Source organism: Scophthalmus maximus, chromosome 1, assembly GCF_022379125.1.
Source record: "Scophthalmus maximus strain ysfricsl-2021 chromosome 1, ASM2237912v1, whole genome shotgun sequence".
NCBI lineage: Eukaryota > Metazoa > Chordata > Actinopteri > Pleuronectiformes > Scophthalmidae > Scophthalmus > Scophthalmus maximus.
The window spans coordinates 23183056-23204562 of NC_061515.1; the positions used below are offsets into that span (position 1 = coordinate 23183056).

General features: G+C 44.1%; 1 protein-coding gene across 6 annotated transcripts in view; it reads right to left on the reverse strand.

Annotated features, from left to right (window-relative positions):
• Positions 1 to 249: 249 nt before the first annotated feature.
• LOC118304077 (microtubule-associated protein 2) overlaps positions 250 to 21507 on the reverse strand; it is a 55829-nt gene continuing 34571 nt past the window's right edge. The window contains exons 4-16 of one of the 6 annotated variants that reach the window (XM_035629636.2): positions 16443 to 16619; positions 15423 to 15497; positions 14359 to 14574; positions 9073 to 9128; positions 8658 to 8675; positions 8017 to 8202; positions 7754 to 7868; positions 7477 to 7533; positions 6435 to 6745; positions 3908 to 4000; positions 3039 to 3120; positions 2292 to 2404; positions 250 to 2161 (exon numbers count right to left, since the gene is read on the reverse strand). In XM_035629636.2, coding sequence (XP_035485529.2) covers positions 1952 to 2161; positions 2292 to 2404; positions 3039 to 3120; positions 3908 to 4000; positions 6435 to 6745; positions 7477 to 7533; positions 7754 to 7868; positions 8017 to 8202; positions 8658 to 8675; positions 9073 to 9128; positions 14359 to 14574; positions 15423 to 15497; positions 16443 to 16581 — 1671 coding nt within the window. In that variant the 5' untranslated portion in view covers positions 16582 to 16619 and the 3' untranslated portion in view covers positions 250 to 1951. Of the gene's footprint in view, positions 2162 to 2291; positions 2405 to 3038; positions 3121 to 3907; positions 4001 to 6434; positions 6746 to 7476; positions 7534 to 7753; positions 7869 to 8016; positions 8203 to 8657; positions 8676 to 9072; positions 9129 to 9861; positions 10061 to 14358; positions 14575 to 15422; positions 15498 to 16442; positions 16620 to 21507 lie in introns of those variants that run through there. The other 5 variants (XM_035629639.2, XM_035629640.2, XM_035629637.2 and 2 more) reach the window with 5 other exon arrangements.

Sequence of the window (21507 nt, forward strand, 5' to 3'; positions counted from 1 at the left end):
GCCGGTTGCCGGGCAACTGGACCGGACCAGCTCGCTTAGTCCTGAGAAATAAAGTTCAGAAGGAAAATTATACTATTTCCTCAGACTCATTATACCTTTCATTACATAAAAAGCACAGATAAGTATGCATGTAATAATATAAATAAACAAAATCATAAAATGCACATGTAGCTTAACGCTACTATGAATAATACATATAATATTTTCTGAGATTTCATGCGAAGGGAAAAAAAACAAAACTCGAGTGAGTCGGTTTTTATTTTCTTTATTTCTGTTGTCGTCATCCTGTAGGAGCATTTGTCATCAGTACGTCTCAAACATCGGAAAAGTGTGCACACATCTACATGGTTTTTAAAATACAGTTTACACAGGCAGGGGGTGTGGGGGGGCAGGAGTAGGGGAAGCACAGAAAAAACACTGGAGGGCGAGCCGACACTGGGGGGAGGAGCAGGAGGGGGTTCACAACGGTGAGCAAGAGGATATGCTAGAACTGTTTTTGTAATTTTTTTTTATGATTTCTTTTTTTAACAGCTGTAAGTTTCATCTTTTTTTTTTGCTTTCATTTCCTGTAAAGTTACTGGTTCGATCACACAAAAAGGGCCAGGTAGCCGCTCTTTCAAAAGAAACGTTTTCATGTAAAGAGTTTTCACTTTCCCTTTTCTTTTATTCTTTTTCTCTTTTTTTTTTCTTACCAATCCAAAGACATCGTATGACCCAAGTCAATGTCACAGGATGCACCCCCATGCCAGTTACACTCACACTGAAAGGTTGAAGACAGACTCCAAACGGATCTAATTTGTATATCTTATTTGCCATGCCAGCATAACAGCGTTGCTGTAGCCTGATAAAACCACAAAGCTAACGTAAAAACCCCAAAAAACGAAAAAGACGGAGCAGCCCATTGGTTTGCGGAGAGAAGATTAAAAACGAGATCATCTATTGGAAAGCTAGCCTTTTAGCACTTGACTCGACAGAACTGCAAAGGTTATCCACATTTAAGTGCTAATAAGCCAGGGCAGCCACAGGGAACATACAAAACCGTAACAACTTCCACTACAGCGACATATATTCATCATATATATATATATATATATATATATATATATATATATATATATATATATATATATATATATATATATATATATATATATATATATATAAAAGAAAACAGAACAAGAGTACAACAAGTCAGCACATATCAGGAAATCATAAGATCCAACCGAGGAACAAAACAATTCATGTCGTTATGACTTGAAATGCCACGTTTTCAGCAGACATGCTCGTTAGCCATTCTTCTTGCAGGTACAGTTACACGCCATGTTTCCGTAAGTTACGTCTCTCTCTCTCTCTCTCTCTCTCTCTCTCTCTCTCTCTCGCTATCACACACACACACACACACACGTATATCTTAAGATTCGCTTCTAGTATCTAGTAGCCATCATCTTGCTTTCGGTACCGTAAAAATTCTGGATGGACGTTATATGCGTGAGTTCACGTTGACATGTATTCCCCCGTACCAGTGGAATGTGGCGATGCAATCCGCGCTTAAAAAATATCACTGTACAATCATAAAAACCATCAATGCTTTCTCGGACAAAAACACATCCAGTCAAACTTTAGCATTCGGCCCATCCAAAAAGCAAATGGAAAAAAAAGTCCACATTTGAGTGACGGAAAATGAACGAAGGTAACGAATAAGGTGTGACCGGGCTTCAGTTTTCCCACTGGAAGGGGCGGAGGGGTCGCTGACGGACGGGACAGTCAATCAACTACAACAGCGGAGCCCGCGGGGTCAAGTGTGTGGGGGTCGTGTTGCAGTGAGGGACCGTGGGGAAAACACTTCAGTGAATGAAAATGATGGGAGTAATGGTGTGGATTTTTTTCCTCTTTTTTTTTCTCGTTTCTTTTCTTTTTTTGGGGGGGGTATCCGAAGCGGAGGCAGCCCGGCTCACAAGCCCTGCTTGGCCAGGGCGGCGGTGACGTCCTGGGCCAGCGTGGAGAGCTGTGGCGAGTCCAGGAGGTTGATGCTGCCGGCGGAGGACAGGCGAGGGGAAGTGCCCCCAGTCTCGATCCCGGGGGAGTGGGTGACGACGATCTCCGCGCCGTGGTCCACTCGAGCTTTGGCTGTTTCCCGGAAGGTCAGCTTGTGGCTCTCGATCTGGCGGCCGACGGATGGAGGGAGAGAGAGAGAGAGAGAGAGAGTTAAGGTCAGAGCAGGTTTTCTCTTCTCTATGTCTTACAGAATCTGGCAGTGGCGGTTATTCCGCGTGCTTTTTTTTTTTTTTTACCATGATATTTCCGCCTCCAGGAGTGTGGCTGGTGTTGTCCAGGGAGCCGACCTTGGCAGCGGCCTTGTCTTTAAAGTCCAGCTTCACATTTTCAATGCGCACGTTGCCTCCCCCTGGGAGCAGGACAGCAAGGAAGAAAAGGACAAAGCGTCAAAACCCAGGGGGCAATCGCCTCGCCTGCAGGCCAGCACTTCTCCCGAGCAAACGCTCGGGGGGGAAGAGAATCTCTCTGTCCTTCGGAGCAGAGGACACTGTGCTGTGTTTGACCAGTAAAATTCTGCACATACACAATCATATGACGCTGTTTGGAATCCTATATTGTCCTCATACTGTATTACTGCATGACAAAAGTATGTAAAATCACATCGAAAATAGTTACATTTCAATTTTATTCATCAACGGAGACCAAAAGTCACAGCGCACAATAATCTCAACTAAACTACAGGAGCCGTTATTATTTGACAAGCTGCTCTACATATTTACGCTTTCACCATGTTTTACACTTGTTTTATCTACTCATGAACTTCAGACTTTATATGATGCGACAGTAAGCACGAGATAAAGTCAAGCTCGTTATACAAAGTCATATGTTAAATATTGGTACACTCATTAAAATGAGTTTTTCATCGTTTGCAATGATCAGTGTCCTTCAAAAAATGTTCTCAATATGCTGTAAATCTCCGGACAAGTACGATGGAATATTAACCGCTGGAGTCAACGTTCGTTGAGGAAAAGTGTGTGTTGTACCTGGCCTGTGGCTGAGGTTGGACATTGAGCCACACTTAGAGGTGATGTGGCTCAAGTCGATCTTCTTGGTCTGGATTTGGATCTGATGGGCAGCAGAGCAGTGCACAAATTGATTAATATATTTACAGGCAATAATATATGCTGTGCAAACATCTTGACGCGGAAAGGAGCAAAGAGGCGACACAACGCGAGTCTGTGCGTGAAGGTAAATCAAGCCGATCAATGTTCGTCCACAGTAGAGATGCTGCAATTTCCTGGAGCAAGCAAGCGGTGATAACACAGACGAATACACACAGAACACACACACACACACACACACACTTATCCAAGTTTTTTTTGTTGCAAAAAGAGGTGATTTTTCTTAATTGCTCGTCCTGAGAGGGAAAGGGGAATTTTGTTCTGGTGCCAGGTTTATTTTTCATCATTTTTTTGTTTAATCAGTGAAACCAGGTGAGTTTTTTTTCCAGACTCCTCCTTCTAAGTATTTTTTCCATCTGTAAGAAAAGGAGTGGCACGAGAGGCTGAAGTGAAGCCTCCAGGAGAGCAAGTGCCTTATTGTGCAGTGGGTGATGTGAATTAGTGTGACAACAAACACTGTCTGCATGCAGTTAATGTTACAAATTGATACAATATACAGACATGCTGTATGTTTTACCCCAGGCTTATAAATAAATATGCATTTTTCTGTGTAATTACCGGTATAACATTAGATCTTTTTGCTACCGAGGCACAAAAGACAGTTGATAGCGATGTAGACGTTCCACATATACAATTTACAATCACGCTCGCACGTTAATCTATGAGCTACGTCAGGATGAGATGTTTTTTTGAATGTGCGTGTGTGTTTGCTTTGCTGCGGCGTCACTCACGTTTCCTCCGCCGGCTGTGTGCTGGAGTTTGGCCAGGGAGCCGCATTTCGACTGAACGTGGCTAAAGTCCAGTTTCACACTTGGGATCATGACCTGGGAATGACAGGGTGAGGTTTTTTATTTTAAAAACAGCCAACGTTGATGGTTTTTTAAACTCGTCCCTGTTAAAAATAGAGTCGTTAGATCCCCCTGAAGACTTTAATTCACAAGTGCAACATCCACTATTTGTACAAGCACTGAAGACATTGTTGATTAAGTAACAGGAATGCATTGCACTTGGCGGAAACAAGCAGATGGGTCGACAGATGACCACATTAAAGTAGCATGATAGAACGCTACAGCAGCCCCAGCAGTTGAAAAAGAGAAAAGAGGAAAGAGAAAAAAAGAGGCAGAGAAAGAAAAGGGAAAAGGCGTACATACATTGCCTCCTTTGGCCGCGTGCTTCAGATTATCCTTGGAGCCGCACTTTGACTGAACATGACTGAAGTCCAGCTTCTCGCTTAAAATTTGAACCTATAAACAAAAATCGAGTAAAAAAAGAAAGAAAGAAAGAAAACAACTATATGTGCCTTGGTCAATCGAGTCAAGTGTGCGATGAGCGATCGGCGCGTCTTCACATGCATTTACATTAAACATGTATTTAACATTTACCGTCTGTGCAGAGCTGTGAGAACAGACGGTGATGTCATTTTATTGCCCCTCCCTTTGCCCCTTTAATGCAGCGAGTTTCGGTTTAGATAAAAGATCTAAACCGAAAAGAGAAATGGGTTCAGGGGAATCACACCAGTCTACACTGACCTGACCTGGATTTTCTCACACACACACACATGCACACACACGCACACACAGCTCCTACTATCTTACCATCCTGCCAGATCTCCAGCTGCAAGGTCAACCAATGACAAAGCAACTGGAACCGAACCCAACGATGATCTTATCAAATTAAAAATAAACATACTATTTGCTCCATGGCTGAAACCATTATTGGTTATAATTCACAAGTCAGTCGACCAAAAAATAATATGCTTCTACTTTCATAATCAATAGTGAATGAGATTTTTCAGCAAAACTTCCACGGGTCAAATGTGAATATTTTCTGTTTTTCTTACTCTTTAAAAATAATACTGAACAAATTATGTTTGAATCATTTGAAAATGATGACAAGCAATATGCATACATAAACTTGTGATTGGTGATATTATGATGGACAGTTTTCACTATTCTTGGCCAACCTGGCAACTTAAATATAATTAATCTTATCGACCTACCAAGTAACTGCTTTGTTGAAAACCCAAGAAAACAAAAAGGAAAAGTGAAACGGTGTGATGTATTTTCATTCTGTGTCCTCGATATAACTTCTCAATAAGTAATTTCACCCGCTTTGAAATTATTAATAGTCAGAGCCAGAGGGAAAATTTCGCAACGGTGATGACGAAAGCAGATCCCCCTGGCCAATGATTCTGCAGGTTGGCCGCTCCTCCGAGGTATTCTTGGATATTCTTTGGAGAATATTTTAAGAAAAAGACCGACACGTGATGTTCTTTCAGGAAGGAGGGAATTTGGAGGGGAATAGGTAAAGAGGAAGAGAGGCAAGAGAGACAGTCAGGAGGATGAGGATGAGGATGAGGAAGAGGCCAGAGGCAGCCGATGGCGGTTCATCCAGACTGACGGAGATGACAGCGGACATAGCGAGGGCAGGGGACAGTCGGGGGAGGCAGACAGACGGTGACGGCACGGCGGGGAATTACAAGCAGGCCAGTGAGTGAGAGTGAAGATGGGAAGAAATGTTTCAACGACATTTTTACCACTCAGAGAGAAAAACACACAGAGGAGAGGAAGGAATTTAATAAAAGAACAAGATAAAACCAGTGTTTAGAGAAGCTGGTATAATAACATAATATAATATGTTCTCACAATAGAAAGATGAAGATGTTTTGCTTTGAGTGAAAGTAAAAAGAAAAATCACATACATGAGTAAACAATCCTTTGTGCTTAGTTTTTAATGTTCCTATTCCTTGTCTTTTTATCACATCGTATGAAAACAACTGGATTAATATTCAGTCTGCAAATCAACAATAAACTAAAATTTAAATAATTAATATTGTTAGAAAAATTTAATGTAAAAGTATAAATAGAGCTGATAAGCCTTGTTCAGACAAATTTCTTATATTTGAGGTGTAAAATATAACTTTAGAATTTCCTGCCCTCTTGTGGCAGAAGTATGTAAATGCTTAAAAATGTTTGTTAGCCAGAAATCATGAAATATGATCACAGTTAAAAGTGTGGCTGTGGATATTAATATTAATTAGTCTTTTATTCTGTGTGCTACAATGAATTAACGCCATTAATGAGTGACTAAATTACTGCAATTTAACCTTGGATTTAAAAATCTGTGCAAAAAATAGCTAATTCCATGCTGTTAGACTTTGCATCTTTGTGTGATTTCCTTTTTTTCTGTTTTGCCTCAGGTGTGATTCCAAACCTTATGAGTCACCGTGACTGTTGTGTTCCCTCACAGTCCCGTTACCTGTCCGCCTTTCGGCTGATGTTTGAGGTTGGAGGTGGACCCGATCTTGGACTTGACATTCTTCAGGTCGGGCAGGGGCTGATTGAGGACCTTCAGCTGCCGCTGGGCGGAGGACGGCGACTTGGGCGGAGTCCGGATCACCGCCACCTTCTTCTCCTGGAGGACGCTGAAGGACTTGGGCGTGTGGCTGCCGGGAGTGCGCGAGCCCGGGGTGCGGCAGGCGTAACTCGGGGGTGTGCCAGGCGTGACGGCGGAGGAGCCGGGGGTGGAGGCGCCGCTACGGACTGACCGAGAACGGGCCGAGTCTGTACCTAGGAGATAGGAGAGGTCGGATTAAGATAAGCGGGGGGAACTCTTTCCTGGAAAATGGAAGAAACAGAAAGACAGAAGATAGAGAAAGAGACAGACAAAGGTAAAGGAAAGAGGAGAGAAACTGAAACAAACACAAAGAGAAAATGATGGACTGATGTATGTGTGTGTGTGTGTGCGTTTCTGATCTTTAATTTGGTTCTGATAAATGATGATAAGGGAACACTCATGGAGCCACGAGCGCTGCCCTGTTAGTGGCAAATTTGCAGTTTCCACAAAACAAACAGCCGAGGTCAAACAAGAAATGTTTGACGAGGAGCATGAAAGCACACATACACACACACACAGGCAGCTGATTTCATCTAATGCTGAGGGCTTGTTGCCGTGCTACCGGCGCACGACCAATCAGAGCTTAGTCGACAATGTCCTGAATGAGAAATGAAGCAGCGCCCTGTTGTGATGGATCCCACCTCTTCACTCTGATGCGGGCAATTTGGGTTTGACAAAGACAAATGTAACAGGTTAAAAATACTTTGTGTTTGAAGTATCGGGGAATGAAAGCAAAGCTTCTTTCTAATTGGACAATGAACATCTTTTCACTGTAAATGGGGAAACAGAGAACCAGAAATGTAATTGGCATAGTGTCAGACGGCGGATGAAGTGTATGGAAAACTATCAACTAGATGTCATAGGTTGTAGTTGAGGGTCTAACGGGAGCTACTGGTTGGTCTACCTGCCATACCAGGGGCTCTTCCAGGCCTGCTGTCCGCTCTGGACTCGGTACGGATGGCTTTAAGACAGAGGGAGGGCGACAGGGCAAGGAGGTGAGGGGAATTGAGTTGGGGTATGGGGGGGTAGTCAGAGAAGAGCAGGGCAGGGTGTGGAGGGTGGTGTGAGTTAGATTGTAGCTGTAATACAATGATCCAAAGTAAGCGAGTTAGTGAATAAAGAGGCTCTAAATGAGGCAAACCAGCTAGAATGTTCTGTATTTTGATTGTGTGTGTTCTTACAGGTTGGCCTGCAGGGGGTGCTGTCATCTTGCTCAGCAGCAGGGATGTGGCGTGTCAGAGATTTGGCCGGCCTGGGTAAGGATGACCTCTTCTCTGGGCTGCGGTAAGTTCTCACCTAAATTAACAGACACACACACACACACACACACACACACACACACACACACACACACCAAAGAGTCAACACTTGCGCTTCATCGTACGCAGCCTGAGTGGACATCGGTTACAGCTACCCATCAACCCCTGCTCTCCTTCCACTTTACCTTCTCTGCCCATTTGTCAGGCAGAGGGGACGGGTGGGAGCATGCAGAGGAGGGGCGGCCCTCATTGAGCTCCGCCTCCACCAGGGGGCTCCGCTTAAGGCTACAGGCAGAACCGGGCCGGGGGGGATGCTGATCGTACCCCCGACGCTGCATTGCCATCTTTAACAGTACCGCCCTCGTGGGGCTCTGGACCAAAGCCGCGGCAAGAGGCAGGGAAGTGTGGGAGAGATGGATGACGTGCGGGTGGGCAGGCAGAGGCAACAAACAGATAGAGAAACAAAGGAGTGAGATGGAATGGAGCGGCGATGAAACGTGCATATTTATGGTTCATGGAGAAACACATTGTACAGTATCTTGATTCTATTTTTAGAAGAAAAATCCTTCTAAATTTAGAAATATGTAATCAACATGCACATCTGCTTCTCAGATTTCATTTTATGAATGGACAATCTGGACTTTTAGAAGCAGAGTTTCATATTTTAAAAGACACAAAACTTGACTTGATTATGGAGATGAAAAAGATGTGACAGTTTTTAAAACATAATTTGGATGTTCCCCTTTGCCAGCATACTGCACATCATGATTTTTCCCCCCCTAAGATAAACTGTGCAGGCCTACTGTAATGGGACTCCTTTACTCACAGATCTTCTCTGTCGAGACTGGTACAGACAGGGATAGCGGTGGGCATGCAAGACAAAACAAATATGCACAAAAGAGAAATGAAAAAAAAGACACACATGCAAACACGCAGAAAAGAAGGGAAGGAGGAAAATGTCAAGTTTGTCAAGCAAGCAAGGCACGTGATACAGCGCATTCCAGATCTGTGTGGTAAAATGTACCCAGAGACCAACGCGACAACGGCTTGCAACAATACAGTACTCATTAAAACAATGCAACTTCAGTGAACCTGACAAATACAATAAAAACAGTCAGTGTAATACATGGGTGTTTTATTTCCACCTCTATGAATATATCACTGAGCATAAAAAGTGCAAAATAGGGGGGGTGATAATGATAATGTTATGCACATGGGATTGCATGTGTATGTGTACTTACAGTGGTCCTCTCCCTGGACTGGTGGGCCACACTGAGGGGCTGAAAGCTCTCCATGCCTGTAAAGAAAACAGTCCAACTGTAATAACCAGGGTAAACCAGCAGGGGGGGACATTTGCAAATGTGAACCACATGGCTCACTGCAGCGCACATGTACATCCATACGCATTATGAATTCGGAATGGACAGTCCAAATGCCAACTTTCTGAAATGAGCAAAGGATATTTGCTGAAATGTGGTACGACAACAATCATTTCAGATAATCACACACCAAAAAAACCCACACAAATTATTTTTTTGTCAGTCTCTCTTTCCATTCAAAGACTTGTTCACACCAACTGAAGCCATTTCCAGCAAACGTAGAAAAGTGAGCAGTGAAACCGGAAGAGATGTATTCCACTAGTCGTTGAGGACCATTCACAACCTACAGCATCAGTGAGCACAAAAAAGCAACACGAAGCTAAACAGCTCAAAATGCACCCAATGAAACCACAAAACAAAAGACCAAACAAAAAGTGTCGACAGAGAAAAACATAGCGAATGTGATGTTGTAAAAAATGAGTCAGCAGCACAGGATATTTGCCAGCTACATTGCACCTGCTACAAATAATAACCATCAATAGAGAGAGCAAACACCTTCATAGTTTTTTTTTTTTTTTTTTTCCTGGCCTACAATGATGATCTTGGTACTTCAGCTCATAAATACTGTGCGGTTATCTCTTGGGCCTCTTGGGTAAAGTTTGGATTCACTCTCTCTATCCACGGCACTGGTTCCTGGTGAAAAGTGTTCACCTGTGGCCTTGCGTCTAGCAGAGCCGTGAAGCAGAGAAGGCCTAGGATGTCTGGCTGCCACTTTGGCTACACTCTTTCGAGATGGAGAGCGACATTGGAAGGCTGACACCTTATTCTGGTCAACCCTCCTCATGCCTACTGGCAAAAAGGAGAGACAGGATTATACCAACAACAGAGAGGCAAAGCTTTGAGTTTACTACTGTATAAGAGGTAAGAAATCAAGAGTATACTCTTGAAAAATAAGAACATACTGTAATTTTTTTTAAGATGAACAAAACCCCTTCTTGAATACAAAATTGAAACCTTTTTTCTTCTTCATCTCCTCTCTTGCATGGTGGCTGGGTGCTTTGCGGGACACTTTGCTCTCAGTGGCACTAGGGTGGCCCCTTCCTCTGCCAGGGGCCCGTTTAGCAGGTCTGTCCACCACAACAGAACTCTGGGTGTGAGGAAGGGCCTCGATTTGCTCAGTCATGATACTTTTGTCATCATCTGCAGTGGGAAGGGATCAAAAAAGGGCTATTTCTCTACACCCCTTGACAGGAAGACAAGACATATTCTCATGTAACTAGCAACAAGCTTCCTAGTGCTAGCTAGGTTTGTGATATAAAAGCAGTCAAGTTAAATATACATTAACATTTTCTTTTTAACAAGTGATTGATGTATTCATTTTACAAGCTCTAGTACCTTGTGAGTACATCCAGCCACTGTCAGTATCTAGGATGGACACGTCCAGGGTGGTTTCATCGTTTGCTGGCTGACTGGTCTGGCAGAGACCATCAGAAGTCTCTTCCACCTCCTGACCGATCTCAATGTCTTTCTCCACCTCTCTCTTCTCTCTCTCATCCTCTTCTTCCGTCATTCTCTCCTCTCTTTCTTCACATACTTCATCAGAACACACTTCCTCCTCTTCCTCTCCTGTTTGATCGTTCCTTTCCCCCTCAACTACCTGTTTCTTCCCTTCATCTGTGTTTTTTTGCAGGTCCTTTGCTACTTTTTCCTTCCCTACCTCTTCATCTCTGCCCCCTTCCTCTGTTGGCTGTGGTAAGTCGTCATCAGAGCGTGGAGACAAGTGAGAACTGTCTCTAGCAGCAGGCTCCCCTTCGCCACTGTTTTGACCACTATGACTCCCTTCTTCTGCTCCAGACTTGCAATCTTCTTCCAACTCCTGATCACGTACAATCACCCTCACATTCTCATTCTTTTCCTCTTCCTTTACAACTTTTGCTTGAGCTGTCTTCGGAAGAACAGGCTCTCCGGCTTCCTCCATCATCTCATGAGGCTCTTCAGCGATCTCCACATCTTCGTCCTCTTGTTCTTCCTCCACTTGTGCTTGGGGTATGATGATGATTGAAGTTGATATTTGCAGTTTTGGTGATCCTTTTTCTGGGGGTCTTTCAGCGCTTAAATCCTGAATAGTTTTTGAGTTTTCTTGCTCATCTGTTCCGTCTAATCTTGCAGGTGTCCCGTGCACACCTTGAATCTTCTTATCGTCTTTTTCTGAGCTCCCTCCTAAAGACTGTGATAACTCTGAAGGTATGTCTGGTTCTTTACTTGTTTTTACAGATTCTTTCGGTTCAGGTGTCAGTTTTTCTTTGTCTAATGCTGGCTGTTTATTACCTGTCCCCTCAGACGTAAAATCATTCTCCGTTTCAACCTCTGATAAGACATCTTTCCCAGCTTTCTTTGTAGTGTCTTGGTTTTCTGAAGGTGTATCATCTGGGGACTTTGGGGCAGTGGAGGTCTTTGGAAACTTGCTTCCAGTTTCCATCGGAGTGAAAGTAAAGGAGCTGTCTGGTGGGATGGGGGAAGCCTCTCTGGAGGGGTCTCTTTCAATGTCAACCTCAGGTATTGCTTGGATTTTTATGTCACTCAGTCTGTCTTTTGAAGAAGACATTGGGATTCTTAGGCGATCAGGTTTTGCTCCGCTTGTCACAGCTTTTTCAAGCATCAGGGTAGTCTTTACTGCTGCATCTTTCTTCTCAGTAACAGTGTTTTGAGATGCCTCAGGTACAATTCGTTTTGGATCAGGTTGTTGGATTCCCTTGTAAACGGGTTCAACTGCTATGGCCCCAAGCTCCTCAACTCCCCCCTCCATAGAAGGGAAATGCTGGTGCGGAGAGTGCCCTGGACTGGGTACGTCAGCAGGAGAAGGCAAGGGCCCAGAGTATTCGCTGAAGACACAGTAGCCCAGTTCCTCCAGCTGGCTTTCTCTACCCACAGCTCTCGAGGTCTGATCTACCAAGGCAAGCCTGGCCAAGGAGCTCCCGACAAGGGTTGATACATTAGCAGGCACTGACTTTCGTCTCATGTGGTCAACCTCTCTCCTCCCAAGTGACGGCTGTGGCAGGGCTCCAGCCAGGTCCAACATCTCGGAGAGGCTGCTTCTTTCTTCAAACGTGGAATTTTGTTTGCCAGAAGGATTAGTAGTTTCTGCTTTTGCAGGAATATCTTCAGGTGATTCAGCGGAAATTGGGGTAATGGAAACAGCTAGAGGAAACTTGGGTTCATGACTCTCCACTGATGGTGTTACAGGGTAAACCTCAGACTCATCAAAACTTCCGCTGATTGGACACAGACTCTCCTTCTTCACTGTCTCTACTCCTGAGGATCCAACAGTGATGTTCATTGAGAGGCTTCTCTGTTCAAAAGACTTCTTACAAGGTGGTGTCCTGGTGTTATTTTCCTGTTGTTCCTCTAGCTTCTGCACAATGCTTACAGTTTCACCACTTGACTTTGTCTCTGCTGATGTACTGAGCTCATAATAGCTTTGAGCTTGTGGTGACTCCTCGCTGTGGCTTTTTGAGGATGTCTCAAAGTAGGTTGTTGCTCCTGGTTTGTGCTCTACAAACATTCCAGATGTGGTTTCCAATTCTGCACCATGTTCAGGACTTGATTTGACTGCTTCTTGTGTTTGCTGGAATTTTGGAATATCAGTCACTCGTGTCTCATGCAATCCAATGTCACTGCAACTATCCTGGTCTGCCTCATACACCGACTCAACCGTCACTTCTTGTTCCTTGCTTGGTGACACAATTTTCTCTTTTTCCTTTGTTGAAACTTTTGAGGATTTTTCTGACAGTGAAGACTCGTCCGCCTCTTTGGCTTTAGACTCTTCTACCAAATTCTTTTTGGCTTGGTTACCCAGCTCAATTGAGGAGGTGTCAGAGAGCACATTATCTTTTACAGAGGGAGGGGGAATTTCAGTCGAGGAAAGTTCTCTTCCTTCAGGTGCTGCTCTTTCAACAACCACCTGCTTCCCATGTAACAACGGCACTTGAGGTTCTTCTTCTTTCACAGCAGACCCACAAGATGCCTGACTGATACATTCTTCCTGCTGTGCTGTGAGTTTGAAGGATACTGTGCTGAGTCATATTACCTAAAAGCTTTGCTAGCAGCATCCGCAAAAGCTAGCCCACACAGTCAAGCCGCGGCCCTCAGCACATAGATACGGTAGCTCTCCATCAGGCAAAAAACACAGCATAGGGGAAATTACAGCACCAAGATAGCGTGCAGAACTGGAATGAAAGGATGAGTTGCATGATGTTAGATGACGAGAAATAAATGTATACAAATGTATTGAATTCCTATTGCAATACACAAGGATGGACAAAAATTGGTCAACCACATTATAACATTATTGAAGAAAAATACTTTTAGTTGACGCAATAGCAATTTCTACTGCAAGTACCAGAATGCTGTAGATGTGAACAAATATCGACGTGAATTAATAAGGGGTATATCATTGAATCAATTAACCTCAAAGATAAGAATGATGCTATATGTCCAATGAGGGTGGATTATAATGCCAAAAGTGTGATTTTAATAACAATAGGAAAACAGGATTAGTCTGTGCCTTGGGATGAAATGAAAACAACATCGAAAACTCAAAGTGACAGATACATAACAGGCTTAAAATACATTCAGGACTCATTTATGAGGCACCCATATAGGTGGGCGTACTCCTCAACACTTACTTGCACACAATATTCCAGCAAAAACCCACATAAGAATACAAAGACAACTAATTCTAGCGACACTTCAGTCTACAATGTTTGACAGTTCAGACAGACAGATATTTGCATTTGCAATGTAGCTGGCAATACAAGAGTGCAGAAATGATCAACCGCAACATGGTTGATCACGTTTTCTCATGTCGCTCCAATGAAAAGCAAATGGATGTGTTTTGCATGAAAAAGCACAAAATCAAAGTGCTATGTTGTGTCATTTTGCAAACATCCACTTCAGGTATTGAAGCAGAAGCTTAAGGATTTAAAGGCAACAAAGATGCAGGAAGGTTGGCAGCAATGCCGGAGTTGCATCACAACTTATAAATCGAGAGCAGAAAGTTGTTGTGCCCAATAACAGAGCACAGGAGGATCATGCAAAGTAGGTATTGAACACATTTACTCAGAACCCTCACACAAACTGTATGCACACACACACACACACACACACACACACACACACACACACAAAACCCCATAAAACCACACACACCTTTTTGTGATGGGCTGCGTTCAACTTGATGACTTCCTCCATTGAGGACCTCAGGTGTCTGGGCTTGCTGGCAGCCCAAAGCCTGGGGTTCTGCTAAATAATCTGTCTGCTCTAAGAGCAAGTCTGCCGGCTGCTCATATGTCACTTCCTCTTGGTGGTTGCTGGGCCCTTCCGGAGCCTCCTCCTCATCCTCATCCCCAACCTCTACTTTACCTTCTTTGAGCAGGAAAGGGAGACACATGGATGAGACATGGACAGCGACAAAACATGGGTTGCAAGACACTTTCAGCTCTGATGGAGATGTACGGGATGCAATCAACACACTTCCTACCCAGGTCTTGATAGATACAAATTTAAAACATAATCAAAGCTGAGTAATCACATATATGCAACTAGCCTTTCTTTAATTGTCAAAATATTTCAACTATTAGGAAAAGGTCTCTTAGGATTTGTTCTGTATAAGTAAGTTATAAACCATAAACCATGCAGTGGGGGTATTGGATAATTCTAAATGTTGTTGATTGCATGCCACGCACAAAAAATAAATGATTAGAAAACAGACTGAATTGTTTTCTGTGAGCTGAAAGACAAATCTGTGATTTCGCTCATGGACAAACTAATACACATACACAACGTGAGCAAAATACACCAGAGGAGATGACGAGGGGGGGGGGGCAGACTAATGAGATGAAGGGCTCCAGTGGCAGCTTAAGCGAGGAAGAGTGTTTGTGTTGTCGTTGTAGGTCTCGTATCCAGATGTGTTAGAAAAAGTGATGTTGATCTACTGTTGGTAAAATGAACCAAAGTTCTGAATTTGGACAGGACAATGTGGCACATGCTGCAGAATCCCTTACATGTGATAAGACAGTCAGCTGACATGCAAAGCAGAATGGAGCCCTTTAACTGAACACTAAGGGAGCAGAAGAAAGGAGGAGGAGTGGCGGCCATGTCTTGAGGCCCATCTCTTGAAATCCCTATTTTTGTTTTTTGAGAGACTTCTGCCACTCTCACCATTCATACTCTCACGCCCGAGGGTCTGGAGTGGTTATTATACGTGTGTGTACCTTGTGCCACGGGCCCAATCTGCTCGGCGGATGGAGAGGGGGGAGGGGAGGGAGGCAAATTGGCTGAGTCATCCACTGCGAAGGGGAGAAAGAGAGAGAGAGACAGAGAGAGACACACAGCGGGAAGACAAGACGTGGATGGAAGGAAGGAAATGAAAAAGTAATAACTCAAAGCTGACCCCTGACCACTGAGTTTGAGACAAACGCTCGTGGCGTACGTGTGTTTGTCTGCGATGCAGATCGCAAATGCTCCTCTGGAGTTTGATTAGTGGCTGTTTGCTTACTCTCCAGAGCAGATACATGGATAGATTAGTAGAGCACCAACTTACCTTGGATGTTGTTAAATAAAACATCACATATACAGTACTCATAACAACAGCTCCTTTTACAATTCTTCTTCCTCTCTCCTTTTTTTCACTTCACTTGGTTTTCTTTTCAATGTAATGCACCTCTCTGTCTTCCTGTTTGTGTTTCCACTTGTTTTTCTACCTCCATCCTTCGTCTAATTTTAGACTGCCTCACCTGGCAGACAGGCAGTATAGATCCGAATACAGGCATTTCTCCATAAATCTGATATCCAGTAACCTCTATTTCCAGATCCTAATCTGATTTAATGTCATACTATATTTTATTTGTAAGATTAATAAACTTTTATACGGCCGTGTAATCAAAATTTTGAGCTTTTCTTATCTGAATCTGAGAAAAGAAACCATCTCCAATTTGCTCCAAAACACAGTTTTAGAGTATTTCCACCAAAACTACTTGTCCTGAGAGACCGCAGCAATGTCCTCCGCCCTTTGGCAGAGCTGCTGTAGCAAGTTCACTTTCACTACTCATTCAAATGTGAAACGCTTTCATCTGTTCGAGTGCATTGTGGGGAATCAATCGCTCCTGCCTGGAACTCTGCAACCAATCACATTTTCCCCACACAGCCATCTGGTAGTGTGCGCAGAGCAGTCCAATCAATGTCACTGCCCCCGGCGAGGCATGATGCAAACTGAGGCGTCCGTGTTCCTATACCTGTCGCTCCAGGATGCGCGGCTGCCCCACCGTGGTAGCCGTTCTCCCTGTAGCCGGAGCTATAGGCGGAGTAGCCGTTTTCGCCGTTCTCCTGGCCATTGGAGGTCCAGTGCTCGTCTGGCTGCCGACCATCTGCCATGCCTGCCTGCTGGGATGCCCGGGGAGGGGATGGGTCACCTGTCGGAGAAGGTGAAGATGGACATGAGGTATCCGGAAGCAGAGGAAGTAGAAATTGAGATGAATGATAAGAAGAAGAGATAAGCCAAGCCAACATGTGCAACATAAATAGGGTGTCCTCTGTAAAGCTTCCTCTGACACATGTTGAATTTCACAAACAAGACACTAGAGGGAGTTTAGGAGCCACACTGCTCCTCTGTCGGCTCAGCTCTTTGTCTCAGCATCCATGTGCTGAGGCAGGAAGGAGAGGCCGGCTAAATATCTGCATCTCACTGGTCACATTTCACCGCTGTCCACCGTGCACGTGACCCCCAGGGACGGACGACGCGCTTGATTTGAGCCAACGTGGCGTGACATTCAACAGCCGTCTGTGCTCAACCCTCGCTGTGAGTTTTAAATATTGAACGCAAAAAGCAAAGCGTCAACCCCAAGAAACAACAAAACGAATGTAGCACTCGCACGACAACGGGCAGCTTGTGAAGTGTTACCTGGAATCATGAAAGAAAAAGGAAGGAAAATGCGGACACACCCTTCACATCCCCTCACCACCAGGGATAGGGAGGGTGTTACCATGGCAACCAGAGAAGGTCTAAGAGGGGTGGGGGGTGTCCAGCAGATGGGTTTGACAGGCTTGCACCATTCAGACAAAAATAAAGGGGAGACACACACACACACACACACACACACCTATAGACATTATTATTATTATTACCACTGCCCAAACTATAGCGCACGAGCTCTCCCCTTTTAATTTCACTAACAAAAGGCTCCGTCCCCTATCGAGTATGCACGACTAGACATACATGCTGATCGAGCGCGGACCTTCATGACATCAGCCCTTTTCTCCTCCAAGGGAAACACACAGTGTTGCTTTTTAAACACGATTGGCAGGGCGGCCCTCAATCATGATCATCAAGCGGCCGCATCTAATTTCATTACAACAAACAACAGTCTCCTTCCACGTCCTTTATCCCTTTGTCGTGCTTAAGCTGCTTTTTTTTCTCTCTCTCTCTCTCTCTTCTCTCCTCCTTTTCCAATTAATCCCAGTATTAGCCTATGTGAAATATACCGGTGTCAGCCAGTGTGACTTGGTATTACCCACCCCTCCTCATTCGTCTCCTACACTTCCTCCTCTCTCTTTCAGCCCATCCCTCCTCGCATCCCCTCTCTAAGTCTCTCCCCTCTCCTTCCCCGCAGCGCTGCGTGGCGACAGGCTCACGGCGATGTGGGCTAATGTTTGCTGCAGTGGGAAGATGTGAGGATCAGCGGAGAGAGAGAGGAAGTGGAAGAGGGAGGAGGAAGAAAGAAGGAAAAAAAAAAGACCCACTGACACTCAAAGGATACTGGGCCAAACTGTCTGAGAGGAAAGCAAAACCTCAGCCCAGGGCTCAGTCTGTATAGTCCCCAGCTGTTGCTAAGGAAGAAAACCGGTGCGCTGACAGCGAGGGCTGTGCTGATGCTGGTTTAGAGTTGCATTCATTGACCCGCTTTCAGCTGCCGCTCTGGGGTCGTGCCACACCCTGTTGTTCTGATGTTCGCAAACTGGGGCCTCGTGTATGATCAGATTTTGTTCTGAAGTCGCGCGTACGACTGACCTGGGGCGACTTGTCGCATTCACCAATTTGTTCTCATATTTTGGGATTTTCCAGCGTCGGAGTCACGTGAAATTAGTCTGCTGTCCAATTCATAACGCAATTCGATATGAGTGCTCGCTGAACGTCATTGGCCGATAACACACAGCTCCTTTGTGCTGCAGGATGGTCCAGTGTGCATGACTCTTGACCTGTCAGTTGTTAACTGTCGCTATTTTTTCCCCCAGAATTCTGTGGCTCATGACGCCTGTAGTCGAACCCCGCAGACGAGACAGAAGCGTTCACACAGCGAGCGTCAGAGTGAAGACCAGGTGGATGGTGGCAGACTGCTCAACACTTTTTTATTTCTGCATTGTGCATATTGTATAATATTGGAATGAATGAGGGGGGTCAATTTGCTGATACAGCCACCAGCAGAAAACAACTATTTTTTCCATCCATATTAGTGATGGAAGCTTCCCATTGACCTTCCTCGCAGTCATCTGATTGTCCTGCCTTGGCCTGACGGGGTTTTTTTTAAAGCCATTTTCACAAGGAATCATTTCTTCTTTATTTTAGTGACAGTGTGACCCACAGGTGACTCAGCATTAACAGCTCTCCTTTAGTTTGTCCCTTAAACAGTATAGATTCTAATTTGTGGATCTTTGAAAGCAGAACTTTTATCTTCTATCGCGTAAAAGTCCTTCTTTTCACTCTTTGATGGCATTTTCCTGAATGTACCACATATGGGGCAGGAAGCGCCGCCTTCTATCGTGTCATTATTCTAATCTGCTATCTTTGTGCGTGTAAGCTCAAATAAGCACGGGAGGCCTTCATCGTGTTTACGCAGGTCATTTCCACATTTTGCTGAATTTAGAAGCTTTCGCTGAATCTGACGTGGACTGTTCTCATACAAGCCTATCATTTATCATCAGCATTATTATAAGAATTGATATATAATTGGTGCTCTGAGAAAGTTAAAAAAATAATCCCGGCTCCGCCACCTTTGTCGGAATACGTGACAAAATGTAATGCGTTCTTCCTTGGGTCATGCCCCATCACTATTGTTTGACTGGATTTTATTTAACACCACTGTGGATACCTACTGACATATAATATAACCGTAAATGCATTCTTTGAACTCTTCATCTGCTTAATTAGTAAATTTCTGTCCATTAGTATTTGCTCAGTAACCCTCATCTATTTTATCTATTCATCCATTAGTCTACTAAACTTTTAAACCACCTTGGTTATCCATTACTGTTTGATGATTATTGAATTAGTTATAATCAAGTTATTCTCATGGACATGTCACTGAGTGCCAATATTGGGTCCTGTATACGCATGTATTTGGGTGCGTTGGGCCCATTTCTGGTGGACACAATCTAAAAATTATATTTTAATTTCATTGTTTTTACAAATTAATAGATTTTTCTCATTTCCTTTTACAAACTGGAAGAGTAACCTCTTGTGAATTGTGAATTACAGGTCTATATCATATATCATATAAATCATTCACGTAGCGTATTCTCCAACTTTTGGACTCTAATAACTTTAAATGGTGAACTTGCTGCCAAATTGCTTATTTCTCCTCCTGATGTCCGGGCACGGCCACCCTCCAGTCACACCCCATCATCCCCAGTGCTGTTAATGTGATCCGACGTCGCCCTGCCTCGTCTCTTCCTTTTAGCTGTTTTACAGTCTTGTCGTGTTAGACAGAATGGGATGAATTGTACAATGGTCATGTTTCTAGACACAACAAAGCCTAAAGATGCTGTCGGACCGAATAAGACATATTCTGCACTGCAGGAAAACATTAGACATGGGGTGGGGTTTTTTTCCCACAGCAAATCTACTCTCATCCGAATATAGGGTTCAGTCTAGGGTCAGTCTGCAAATTTACCTTATGGCTATTTAAGGGAAGTACAGCGAAAAATATCGCTTTTATGAGCAGGAAACCCCCGGTCACAGACTGATGTGGTAATTACCTGCAGACAAGAGCTGATCTCTGGGGAACTTTAGAGTGACACAGGTAAAAGAAACCTCCAGTCCTCCAATCTTAATAACCCAAAGAAGCTCCACCAAAGCAGCACATAGTCTGTAACACCAAACGATATTGTTTTATTTGTCCTGCATCCAAAATCTGACTAAAGTAAAAGTGTTATTACTAAATCTTTCTAGCAGAAAATAAGTAAAGTATTAAAGTATTAAAAGTACAATAACATTTGACTCTTCGACTGTATTTCATTATGTACATTATAAAGAACCCCATTTTCTGAAAACGAGTCAGTCTGTTAGTCCAGTAGGGATATTTACCCTGTGTGTGTGTGTGTGTGTGTGTGTGTGTGTGTGTGTGTGTGTGTGTGCGCTCAACAAAGCAAAGCCGGATTTTCACCAAACTTGATGGGATCATTTTTTGGAGGGTTTATTCAAATTATCCACTTTTGGAGTGGTCAAAGATCAAGGTCAAGATCAAAATATGGTCAGAAAAAAATAAAAAATCTAATTTTCTCTGCAAATTACACAGACAATCTAAAACTACATGACAATATGCGCACAGGCTTATATCTTATATTTACTTGTATGAATTGGCAGGAAGACTACAGTCTTCTTAATGTGTACAGTACACGTTTAAACCTTCTGTGAAATAATGTTTGAGCATTAGCGTTTTCAGAGAGGCTGCAGAACCTCAACTGAACCGTCACTGAGTCCTGATCTTGACGGGGTTAAATCAACAGCACCAGGAGTCAAAAAAGAACTGTCACATCCCATCATGTCTTGGGACTGATGTCTTCGACTGAACCTGCCGGCGTGAAATCTTACAGAGCGGAAAAGAAGGTGAGCCGGCCCGAGGCTCATTCGACTTCCACTGGGCTCCCTTCGCTCCCTCCCAACCCTTTAGGTTGGTCTCACACCCCCACCCCAGCCACACTTCACTCTACCTTCCAGCCCCAGCATCGCTCTTTTATTTTACCGGCGCCACCCCACCCCATCCTTAATCCGACCTTCCCTCCCTGTCTGCCACCCCCCCTTCCCTTCCACCAGCCCCACCCCAATCTGGGTCACCCATCATGCCTCCGTTGAGCGCCGCTCACATCGGAATGTCACCATCCATTTAAGAGGGAGGATGGAATCTATGGCAGCCACTCTCTGTGGGCCGACCTGGCCTTAATCCTTGGTGTGTGTGTGTGTGTGTGTGTGTGTGTAAGCGTGTGTGTGAATACCTTTGTTTACATCAGCTTGGTCTCATTCAAGTGTTGATTTATAGTAGAATATTAACTCTTAATTTAGTTTAATTTAATGTTGCTGCATTTTAT